The following is a 12,587-nucleotide window of genomic DNA, read 5'->3' on the forward strand; positions in this document are numbered from 1 at the left end:
CTTCTGGGGTTCCCGTCTGCTCATTGCAGACACGGATCTGGCGAATCTGCGGTTCTCCTGGACTACTTCAATCTGTGCCCTGGATTCTATGCCCTCATCGGAGGACTGTTGTTTCCTGTCCGGCTTCTGTTGGGGCCGGGTGCCTGGATAGTGGCCCTGGACCTCCAGGTCAATTCTTGGCACGTTCCTCTCCAGTTTTCCGGGATTGGCACTGTTGGTGGTGGGGCTTCAGGCTTGCTTCTTTTGTTGTCTTCCCTTGTTTGTAATTGGCACTTGGTGTATTTACGCATCTATACCGGATCTTGGTGCCCTGTCTGAGTCTGCTTGGAATTTGGTGTTTGGCCTACCTCGACGACTGGCTGGTGTGGGCTCCCAGTCGGTCCGCTTGTCTGCTCACCAGAGTGTAATTCTTTCCAGATCACCGGGTTTGGTTTCCTGGTGATCTGGAGGCCGTTCCATCTGTTTCCGTCCTGGGTTCGGACCTGGCTGGGTCTTGTTTAGGGCTCTTGGGCCGCTCCTTGTCTTTCCCTCCAGAAGTGTTGCTGCGGCTGTGGTCCCGCCTTCGGCTGTTCATGAGGGGGTCCCGGGTTGTTTGGCGGTTGCTCGAGCAGTTGTGCGGGAGTCTGAACTTTGACGTGCTGGTCTGCCCGCAGGGTCGGGTTTGGCTTCGGCGTCTGTTTGGTTTCATCGGAGACTCCCTTTCCACCTCTCTTGCAATCGTTAGGTTCATTCCTCCAGGGATCTTGTGTTGGTGCTGCGTCACCAGCTTCCTCTTTGGGGTTTTTGGGGTTCCGTGCCTTGGTACCTCCCCAAGCCTTCGCCAGATGTGTTCACGGACGAGTCATCTCTCGGCTGGGGCTTTGTGACCAGTGCTCACCAGGTTGGCTGGGGATGGTGGGGTCTGTCCGTCCGTTGGGCTAACAGTACGGTTTGGGAGTTCGTGGCTGCCTGATTTGTGCTTCGGAGGGTTCGGGTCACTTGGTTCTCTACCTTTCAGCTCCATTCGGACTGTTCTCTGGGGGTTCTTTGCCGGAACCACAGGGTTTCTCTTGGGTGTTTGACCTTAAGGGACCAACCCCAAGTGTCTCGTTTGCTGGATTCTCGGGGTTTGGCTAACCATGAGGTTCATGTCCAGGGGGGTCCTACGTCCTGGCAGATAGTCTGTCTCGGTTCATTCCTCTGTTCACGGATTGGGCAGTCGTTGCCGACTCGTTTCATTGGCTCTGCCAGATGTGTGGACTCCTGGCAATGGACGTCTTCGAGTCGGCGTGGTCTAGGCTTCGCCTATTCTATGTGGCGCCCTTACCTGCCTGCGAGGCATTCACGGGGTGGATGTGTTTCGGCAGGACTGGTCGAGGTGGGGGTACCTGTTCCTTTTCTCCCAGTCCAGCTGTTGCTTCGGGTTCTGGCTCAGTTGAAGCCCATTCCCAAGAGAGTAGTCCTTATGGTCCCTTGGTGGCCGGTCCAGCTTTATTTCCAGACGCTGCTTGATAGGTGTCCGAACCCGGGGCGTTTTCCCGCGGCTCCGCCTCTTTCAGCAGGTCGGACCGGTCCTGTACGTGACTGGTTCAGCTTTCTCCTCGACTCTTTGCGTCTGGTATTTTGACGCGGGTATCACCGTCTCTGTGGTGATCAGGTGGTTTGTTGATGGTGTCCCAGCTGCGAGCTTTGTCTCGGCGATAGTATGACGTTCCTAGTGTTTCAATTCACCTTTTCTTGCTCTTCATAGGTTGTCTTCTCTTTCACATCGGGTTGTCTTGCCCTTTCTTGGATTTTCTGGACTACAGTTATTTGATGTTTCTTACTGTTGCCTCGTTTTGTGCAGCGCTGGCAGAGCTGCTCCGGCTTGCGTTCGGGGTGGACACCACATCTGCTCTGTTCCGTACGCTTTCTCGTGTTTTTTTTCACCTCCGACCTGCTCATGCGTCGCCTGAGCCGTCCTGGTCCTTGATCAGGGTGCCCTCTTACCTTCTCAGTTTGTGGTAGCCCCTACGGTTTAGGCTTCTGCTCTTTGGTACTGGTGGCAGGTTTGTACGTTTGCAGCCTTTCTCCGTCCTTCTGGCGACAGCTGAGATGGCTGCTTTCTGGAGGGGTCCTTGGATTATTGATGCTTGATTGGTTCGGCCGGGGGTGCATCCTTTGTTGTCCGGTTGCGCTTTTTTGCAGTTACCTGCGTACCGTGTCTGGGGATGCGCTTTGGGTTGATCCGGTTCCCCTTGTTCATTATTTCAGGGCTCGGGTCTCCCAGGTCGTCCGCAGAGTTTTTAAGTCTTCCAGCCTATGGTCTGTCCTTGCGCCTGTGCTGTTCGGACGTTTGCAGCTTTCGCTGCTGTGTTGGTGACGTCTAGGGCTCATTTCGGGCGCAAGGATTTGAGGGTCGCACAGGTTCTTGGCTGCCCATTCCTTATGTGCGTGTCTGCTCCTGTGCATTCTTGTTGCCTTGGGTCGCAGGTTGCAGTCGGTTGTCTCGGCTTCGCTTTGCGGAGTTTGTGGCGACCGCAGCCCGGGTCAGCCCTTTCTTTTCCTTCTCTTTGGGTATGAAGCTCCAGGGAGCTGTAGGGGCTCCCCACAGAAAACCAGCGTTGAATGTAATGAAATGTCATTTTCTGGGTGAGCCCCGGAGGCTCCCTGGCAACCCTCCCTCCCACCGGTTGGCGGTTTTTTCGCGTTGGTTGAAGCTTAGCTTCTAAACTGATGCTAGGCAGCCAGCGCAGTGAAGTCCGGGACTCCCCCTCTCGGGGTGGGGAGGGCTGCGCGGACGATCGGCGCGGCAGTAAAGTGTGATGTTTGCTTGTTTGCTTGTTTGCTTGTTTCCTTGGGATTGTAGGGAGTTTCTACCTCTCTGTTCGTTTTTTTGCTTTAGATTTTTACCATGTGGGGTTTGTTTTGTTATGCCTACCTTTCTGGGTGCCTAACCCTGGTCGATGGCAGATAAGGAAAACCCCAACCACAAGGGGATTTTCCAGGGCCATTGCTCCCTGAAACCTCTCTGAAGGGGCCAGGTTCTGGCGCTGGTCCCTAGTAGGTCTGAACTCCTTAGCTAATGTCCTGGTCTAATATAACATACATTAGCCCAATAAGCTCGAGGGAGCCTCCGGGGCTTACCCAGAAAATGGTGTTTCATTACATTCAATGCTGTTTTCTTTTAAATAGGATGACGAGATGTATATGAGATGTATATAATTCATATAATATGGTGAGAAGTGTTGGAGAACTACTAGACCATTTGCCAAAGTGCATGGGAGCAAAGCTGAAAACCTTGATTGGTCTCCAGTTGTAAGTCGCAGGTATCCTAGAGGGTTCATTGGGATCCCAGGTTGCATTGCTTCCGACCATGTTGTGGAGATTCTAGGGTTCTCCCAAGCTAGGATTCATACTCCCAAGCTAGGGTTCTAGCTTGGGAGTATGTACCATGTGAGCATGTTCGAATCATCCTCACAGCTCCGACTAATTTTCTCATTAATACATTATATTAATGTGATTTCATTGTGAATAATAATAATAATAATTTTTGTAATAATCCTACTTGAAACTACATTTGTTTTTCAGCTATTATACCAAGAGAGTAACCCTGGGATCACCTATGAGTACAGCGTGCCAATGGAAGTGACACAAGCTGAAGCTGAAATATATGAATGGATCTTTGGAACATATGGGGAATGTTCTGTGGAATGTGGTGTTGGTGAGTACTGTTGATTTTGTATTTTTTTTCATAAAAAATTCTGGGCTTTTTATTTACTCCTGCATTGTATGATCAAGTCAACCCGTTCTCGCAAATTCGTAAAGTCAATATTGACTTATTAACTACGTGCATAGATTATATACTAAACATAATAGATACCCTTAAAAAGATTCATAGAAAACACCGACCTTACCTAACCTTGTTAGTATCTTAAGAAAAGCATCTTGTTGCTTCGTAATTACAATTATTACTTAACCTATACCTATTATAGGTTAGGTAATAATTGTGATTACGAAGCAATAAGATGCTTATCTTAACATACTAAGTAGGTTAGGTAAGGTCGGTGTTTTCTATGAAGCTTTTCAAGGGAAACTATTATGTTAAGTATGTCACCTATGCACATATTTAATAAGTCAATATTGACTTATTAAATTTGCGAGAACGGGTTGCCCTCCCTGCAGTTTTAAAAATACAACAAACATCCCAAATTCGACGCTTGAACCATATTTTGTAGCCAAATTCTGGCGATCAAGTACAGTACTAAAAAATTGGAGATGACACAGGTGGTTATAACAGTCGTGAGGGCGATGGCCTGGGAGGCTGCAGCACACCTGGTGCTCACCCTCTGCTAGATACGCTCATTGTATTGTCCTCATCCATACTGTATCACTTGTATTCGACACTTGTGTTAGGTCTTTATAGTGCCTTGCTTCATCAATATCACTACCCTTATCTTATTCAAACAATAGGGTCTGAATTTCACCATCAGAGAGTGATCTTTCGACACCGCTTGACAGGGGATTGGGAGTCAGAGGTGCATGCACCACCCATTGTTGCTCACTCAGAACTGAGGCAACCCGTGACCCTGGGGCATGTTGGGAATTTTTTTCTAGATGGCTGCCTCTCACTGGAGGTCTCAGGCATCCATCTCGTACCTAACCTTACTGCTCGTGCATTTTGAATCTTACGATATCCTAACATCGCTTACAAGTCAGGTGATGCACTGCCATACCCCATGTTTTGTTAGGTGGTCCAGTGCAGCAGTTAAGGATCAAGTTGGAGTTTAGTTGTGTTCTATAGAGAGCTGAACATTGCCTAAAGAAGCAACCTAGTGACTTGCTTGAAAAGGAGCTTTCTAGTTACACTTGGGCTTATTTATAATTTGAATGTTTTGCAATATGAATGTAAATTAAGTACAATACTTACCACATGATATTTTTTTAATAATGTACTATAGCATTAAAAATGTATTAGTAAATCCTGATGTTTTGTTATTTTAGGTCATATGACACGAAATGTGAGTTGTGCAAGAAATAGTGACTTCCAGCCTGTTGCTGAGTACCTATGTGATCCACGGCTTGAGCCAGAAGCAAACAAAACATGTAATGAACATCCATGCGAAGCAAAGTAAGTGTCTGGACACTGTACGTATTATAGAAAGTTCTACAAGGTGAAATGCCTGTAAGAAGTCTGTAAGAATTAAAAAGTCATGGCAAATCAGGTTTTAATATGTAAGGTCTGGAAATATTATAGGGGATTAATTTAACCTGTAAAGAATAGATGCAGCCTTCTTGTACACATGGATCAGACTCAGCAAGCTTAACAAAGTAATTGAACACAGAAAAGCAGGACAGTCAGAAGTGGCAACCTGAAAATACTGTGCTGTAGTATATAGTGACATGTGTGGAAGGTGCATGCAAAATAAGCTCTTTTCTGGGGGAAGCCCTGTTGGCTCCCTGGAGCTATCCAGGCTGAATGGATATGTATACCTTTCTGGCATCAATGTGCTTGGAGCTCTTGCCTACCAGGGACCATGAGCCAGAACCTGGCCCCCTCAGAGAGGCATGAGGAGCAATGACCTATTGAAACCCCCCCCCCCCCTGTGGATGGGAACATTCTGTATCTACCATCGACTGGGATAGGCACCCAGAAAGGTAGGCGCCCCAAAACAAACCCCTATTCTGGTGAAAATATTGCTACTGAAAGCCGAACGAGTGGACAGAACTCCCCAAACAAAATTAGCAAACTAACATGACGTCATCACGTTGCCGTGCCGCCGTCTGCGCAACCCCCTCCTCCCCAGGAGGGGGAAGGGGGAACCCCAGACCCCCATGTCTACGATCCAACTGGCAGTTCTTGGCTGATGCGATGCTGGAGAAGTCGTGTGCCTCTGGATCCTGTTTTGTTTCAGTTCTGTGCCTTATGGTGTGGGCTGTCTCTACAGGTGGTGTGTGAGTAAGGAGTAATATTCCACGGTACTCGGGCTGCATGAACCTAGGGGTTCCCTTCCCTAGTACTTCCCTGTAAGTACTGCCCTTGGGGTTTGGAAGCTTCCTTCCACAAGTCTCTCTTGGATCTACCTCCGCTGTGTCCTTTACTGCTCGGTACTTAGCCGCCCTTGGGGTCAGCTGGGGTTTTGTTGCCAAGTGTTTGACTCTGGGTAGGAGGTAGTTTTCATCCCTGGTAGGGGCGCAGCATACTGCACAGCTAGTTATCACCTATTATAGCGGCTGTCTCTTCCGCCTAGGTACGTTGTCTTTTTGCAGGGTTTTTTTCTTTTGTTTTTGTTTGTTCCTGCATGGTTGGGGTCTGCCTTGTCCTTCCCCTTCTCTGTTGTTGGGGTTGGTGTGTCTTTCTTGTGTATAGGTGGTATTCCCTGCTAGGCCCCAGTGAGTGGACACTGCCCTGGGGGTTCAGCTTTTAGAAGTTCGTTTGGTAGACTTGGGTGCCAGTTTGCAGAACCCTGCCTGGGCTTCCTATAGCATGTTAAAATGGCTAAAGGCTCTGGGAAATCCCGCAGAGGCTCCATTGTCAGGTGGATGTGACCCTTTTGAGTCCCCCTCTTGCTTCTTGTGAGTTTGAAGGTTGCTCAATTCACTTGTCTTGAGAGGACATTCACTAGTTGTGCCTCTGCCATGCTGCCTGTTAGTTCAGCGATTCTTTTGACCCTGGAGTCATGCGACGTTGTTGTTTGTATGTGCTCCAGTTCACCCATGCTACTCAACATATGTGGGTGCAGGCAGCTGCTGAGTTGCATGCTCGGTTGGTTGGTTGCGGCCATGGATGCCCCGAAACTGCCACGTTTTGGTTATTAGGGTCCGGCCTTGGAGGGTGGAAGTTGCTTTGGCTCTGGTTCCGTCTGTCCCTCCTGGTCCTTCCCCTTCTGTTGTACATACTTTCCTTCCCCCTTGTTTCTGGCTCCGAACTGTCGGCGGGTTTCAGGAGTTGGGGCAGGGTCTCGTTGAGACTTTGTTGAGGTCTCGGGCGGTCTCGGGGGTTTCCTCTTCCGGGGTTGCGGCGTAGGCATTCGAGCCTGTTCCTCTAGCTGTGTTGTATGGGTCTGACCAGTGGGCTCCCTTCCTTAGTGTTTTTACAGCTGCCTCGGCTTTTTCTTGTGAGGCCGGGGCTTTGGGGGAATAACTCGGCCCTGGATCCTGCTGTGGAGGTTCCTGGGGTTGAACACGGGGGGGGGGGGGCCTTGGCCCCCATTTGCCCCACTTGGGGTTTTGTTCCCTCGGAGTGGGGCTTGCAGTTCTTCAAGAGTGGGGTTTTCCTTTCCCCCCTCTGCGTCTGAGTTGGTTCGGGTCTGCCCCCTCCCCAGGTTCCGTTCCATGTCCCTTCGGGTCCATCATTCCGTCATTCCTGGAGGGGCTTTTCACCTGCTTTCTTAACCTTTTTCTCTTGGACATATATCAGGATCCCTACATAACTCTTGGTCAAGGGTGCCATTGGGCCCGTCTGTGCCTCCGTGAATTTGTGCTTCTCACGATTCTCGAAGGTTCGCGAAACCCTTCGATACTTACAATATTATTGGAATGTCTGTTGACTTACTGGTGAGGCTTCCCTCCAGTCTTTTCTCGGTCTCGTTGTTTCTCTTCTGCACTTCTTGTCTTCTTTCGATTCTGTTTCCCATTATTTTGTATTCACATCATCTCTCCTTCCTGTCTCGACTTTCCTCATATTCGTTACATATGCCTTGGTGACTTCCTCCCCGTAAGACGGGTGGTGTGGTTTTACCCTCAGGTGTACACATGTGTTGGTGTTCCGCAACCTTTATCGCCGATTATACACTGTTCTCGCTCATCTTCTCTCTCCAGTTATAGCCCCCTGGATACTAAGGGGTGTTCTGGATTTTATATGTGGGGTAATCACCTAGTTCTTCTCTGCTTATGGGTGTGGGGTAGCTCACTGTGGTGCCACCTCCCTCTGTACTGCACCTATTCTTCTCCTACTGGGCATGCTGCTCTGGACATATTCCACTAGCGATGCTCTTGGTATATTACACAGCTAGGCTGTTTCGTGACCCGGTTGTGTATCCGCTCTGCAAGTGTGATTGTACAGTCTGGCGACTCTGTCAGCCAGGAGCTGGTTCTCGATTTTTGGTGGGGTGTTAGGTGTTGTTGTTGTGTGTGTTGCTTGGCCACTTTGCGTGCGTCTTTCCGTGACCTTCCTTGTTCGTGTATCTTGTTCTTAGATACACTGTGGAGCACAGCCCCAAATTCGGTGCCTTTTGTTTAGTCTTTCGGCGTCTGGATCTTTTCTCAATATCTCGACACTCCTTTGTTTCCTCAGTCCATGCTGTCTGTACTCTCATTCCTTGCCTTGGTCTATGATCTCTGGACACTTCTTCCTTGCCTGTCTTTCAGTGCCTGGCTGCACCCTTATATATATGTACATTGGTTCTCTCTGTATATGTGGTTGGACATATACATTACGTTACCAGCTGCTACTTCAATCTTCTTCGTTCATCATTTTGTACTCTCTTGTACTCACCTAGTTGTGCTTGCGGGGGTTGAGCTCTGGCTCTTTGGTCCCGCCTCTCAACCGTCAATCAACAGGTAATTACCTAAGTGTAATTACCTAAGTGTAGTTACAGGATGAGAGCTACGCTCGTGGTGTCCCGTCTTCCCAGCACTCTTTGTCATATCTTTGTCACTCTTTGTCTTTGAAACTACTGACGGTCTTGGCCTCCACCACCTTCTCACTTAACTTGTTCCATCCGTCTACCACACAATTTACGAAGGTGAATTTTCTTATATTTCTTCGGCATCTGTGTTTAGCTAGTTTAAATCTATGACCTCTTGTTCTTGAAATTCCAGGTCTCAGGAAGTCTTCCCTGTCGATTTTATCAATTCCTGTAACTATTTTGTATGTAGTGATCATATCACCTCTTTTTCTTCTGTCTTCTAGTTTTGGCATATTTAATGCTTCTAACCTCTCCTCGTAGCTCTTGCCCTTCAGTTCTGGGAGCCACTTAGTAGCATGTCTTTGCACCTTTTCCAGTTTGTTGATGTGCTTCTTAAGATATGGGCACCACACAACAGCTGCATATTCTAGCTTTGGCCTAACAAAAGTCATGAACAATTTCTTTAGTATATCGCCATCCATGTATTTAAATGCAATTCTGAAGTTAGAAAGCATAGCATAGGCTCCTTGCACAATATTCTTTATGTGGTCCTCAGGTGATAGTTTTCTATCTAGAACCACTCCTAGATCTCTTTCTTTATCAGAATTCTTTAAAGATTTCTCACATAATATATAGGTTGTGTGGGGTCTATGTTCTCCTATTCCACATTCCATAACGTGACATTTATTAACATTAAATTCCATTTGCCAAGTGGTGCTCCATATACTTATTTTGTCCAGGTCTTCTTGAAGGGCATGACAGTCATCTAAATTTCTTATCCTTCCTATTATCTTAGCATCATCAGCAAACATGTTCATATAATTCTGTATACCAACTGGTAGATCATTTATGTACACAATAAACATCACTGGTGCAAGAACTGAACCCTGTGGTACTCCACTTGTGACATTTCTCCATTCTGATACATTGCCTCTGATTACTGCCCTCATTTTTCTATCAGTCAGAAAATTTTTCATCCATGATAGAAGCTTACCTGTCACCCCTCCAATATTTTCCAGTTTCCAGAACAACCTCTTATGTGGAACTCTGTCGAAAGCCTTTTTTAGGTCCAGATAGATGCAGTCAACCCAACCATCTCTTTCCTGTAATATCTCTGTGGCTCGATCATAGAAACTGAGTAAATTCGATACACAGGATCTTCCAGATCAAAAACCATACTGTCTGTCTGATATTATATCATTTCTCTCCAGGTGTTCTACCCATTTAGTTTTGATTAGTTTTTCCAATACTTTCACTATTACACTTGTCAATGATACAGGTTCCTGAGCCTATTGGGCTCTATCATATCTACACTTGAAACTGTGTATGGAGTCAGCCTCCACCACATTACTTCCTAATGCATTCCATTTGTCAACCACTCTGACACTAAAAAAGTTCTTTCTAATATCTCTGTGGCTCATTTGGGCACTCAGTTTCCACCTGTGTCCCCTAGTGCGTGTGCCCCTTGTGTTAAATAGCCTGTCTTTATCAACCCTGTCGATTCCCTTGAGAATCTTGAATGTGGTGATCATGTCCCCCCTAACTCTTCTGTCTTCCAACGAAGTGAGGTTCAATTCCCGTAGTCTCTCCTCGTAGCTCATACCTCTCAGCTCAGGTACTAGTCTGGTGGCAAACCTTTGAACCTTTTCCAGTTTAGTCTTATTCTTGACTAGATATGGACTCCATGCTGGAGCCGCATACTCCAGGATTAGTCTGACATATGTGGTATATAATGTTCTGAAAGATTCCTTACACAAGTTTCTAAAGGCCGTTCTTATGTTAGCCAACCTGGCATATGCTGCTGATGTTATCCTCTTGATATGAGCTTCAGGGGACAGGTCTGGCGTGATATCAACCCCCAGGTCTTTCTCTCTGATTCTTGAAGTATTTCATCTCCCAAGTGATACCTTGTATCTGGTCTCCTGCTTCCTACCCCTATCTTCATTACATTACATTTGCTTGGGTTAAACTCTAACAGGAATTTGTTTGACCATTCCTGCAGCTTGTCCAGGTCTTCTTGAAGCCTCAAGCTACCCTCCTCTGTCTTAATCCTTCTCATAATTTTGGCGTCGTCAGCAAACATTGAGAGGAATGAGTCTATACCCTCTGGGAGATCATTTACGTATATCAGAAACAGGATAGGTCCAAGCACAGAGCCCTGTGGGACTCCACTGGTGACTTCACGCCATTCTGAGGTCTCACCCCTCACTATAACTCTCTGCTTCCTATTGCTTAGGTACTCCCTTATCCACTGGAGCGCCCTACCAATTACTCCTGCCTGTTTCTCCAGCTTATGCATCAAGCTATGTCCCTAGCTACCGGTGCTTGGACCGTACGTAGGGTCTTTTCATTGTATTTTTCCATTTTTCCTACCTCTATACTACACATTGTTATGTATCTAGGTAGGCCTCAGTACATATTCAGTTCCCTGATTTTGGACTACCCCAGTGTTCAGTTCTGGATCCGAGTTCTTTCTTTTTTCCTTGTGTGTCCGTGCCAGTTTCTGTTTTGCAATGTCTGTGGGTGGTTGTAGATTTCCATTCAACTTCTCCTGCCCCTACAGATCCTTTTCGTTGAGATGGGAGGGGCTAGGATTATGGTCCTGGCTATGGCTTTTCTTTGTTTCGTTTCCAGACCATACAAATTTGGTTTTCATGCGGTACACATCCTGAGTAGTTCTCATATGTAACTCAGAGACGCGTGCATTGTTCTTCCCTGCTGGAGCTGGTTGCGCTGCTCCTGTGGGTTGCGGAGTCGCTGTTTTCGCTTCGCATCTCGCTATTCGGTTAGTGGTGCTTGTTTTCCTCGTTGGCCTCTGCCTGGGCCCTGGCTCTTCAGTTTTCGTAGCCATTTGGTCCTTGCTGTTGTGGTGTCTGCAGTTCGGCTCTTTCGGCAAGCAGATTCTTCTCATTGCCATTGTTTTCGGCCTTGTTGGTCCTTCAGAGATCCCGGGGGGCAGGGATCCTCCTGAACAGGACGTGTCTGCTCGCCAGGGTAGTTCCTTCCTGGATCACCGGGTTTGGGTTCCTGGTTTCCTGGCGGGCCTTCCTTCTGGTTCTTTGCCAGCCTTGATTGGGGGCACTGCTTTGCTCGGTGTCTGATCCTGAGGGTCTTCCTGCGGCTCCGCCTCTTTTGCAGATCAGTCCACCCCAGTTCGAGGCTGGTTCGTTTTTCCCCTCGAATCTTCGCTTCTCTGGGTTTTTGTCTCGAGTTTTCGTCACTTGTGTGGACACTGGGGGTTTCGTTGTTGGTCTCCTGTCTGAGTGCTTCATCTCCACGGCAGTGTGTAGTTTCCTGGCAGTCCTTTCCGTTTTCCTATCACTGTGTAGGTGTACTTCGGTCTCTGATAGGGTTTTCTGGTCTTTACCTTCGGGGTTGTTCCAGGACTGTCGTCTATTGCTGAATACTATTGCCTCATATTGGGTGGAGCTGGCGAGGCCGTTCCAGTTTGCATTCGGTGATGCTGTTCCTTCTGCTCTGTTCTGCTAGCTGTCTAGTGCATTGTTTCACCTCTGGCCTGCTCATGTGTTTCCAGTGCCATCCTGGTCGTTAGCCCAGGCAGTCTATCTTCTTCTCGGTTTGTCGTGTCCCCCTTTGTTTTTGTTTTTTTTGGAGGGGGGTCTCCTTTTCGTGTTGGCATTGATATCTGGGGGTCGGGTCGGGGAGTTTCCGGCTCTCCTCTGGCACCGGTGTTTTTTTCTTCTCGTTTGGTCCTAGTGGTAGGTTGTTCGTGAGCTGCTGTCTCCGTCTTTTTGGCTGATGTTTGGGTCTGCTGTTTTCTGGCAGGGTCCTTGGGTTGTTGCTTGGTTGATCAGGCCATGGGTGCTTCGTGTGTTGTGTACGGTTGCGGCTTTTTGCTGTTCTCAGCGCGTCTTGGCCTCTGGGGCAGTGGGCATGTTTTGGTTTGTCTGGGTTCCTTCCTTCCTTCCTTCCTGTTCTGGGGTTCAGGTCTCCTGGGTTGTCTGCAGGGGTCCTTTGGTTTGATCTGTGGTCTTTTTT

The 12,587-nt window shown here is 47.9% G+C and overlaps 1 protein-coding gene across 1 annotated transcript in view; it reads left to right on the forward strand.

Moving 5' to 3' along the window:
• The window catches only part of LOC123766071 (proteoglycan-like sulfated glycoprotein papilin), a gene marked incomplete at its 5' end in the record, with an annotated part of 493,143 nt that overhangs the window by 77,439 nt on the left and 403,117 nt on the right, over window positions 1-12,587 (forward strand). The window contains 2 exon segments of the mRNA XM_069321077.1: window positions 3,550-3,682; window positions 4,963-5,089. Coding sequence (XP_069177178.1) covers window positions 3,550-3,682; window positions 4,963-5,089 — 260 coding nt within the window.

Source organism: Procambarus clarkii, chromosome 9 (genome assembly GCF_040958095.1).
Source record: "Procambarus clarkii isolate CNS0578487 chromosome 9, FALCON_Pclarkii_2.0, whole genome shotgun sequence".
In the NCBI taxonomy this organism is placed as follows: Eukaryota; Metazoa; Arthropoda; class Malacostraca; order Decapoda; family Cambaridae; genus Procambarus; species Procambarus clarkii.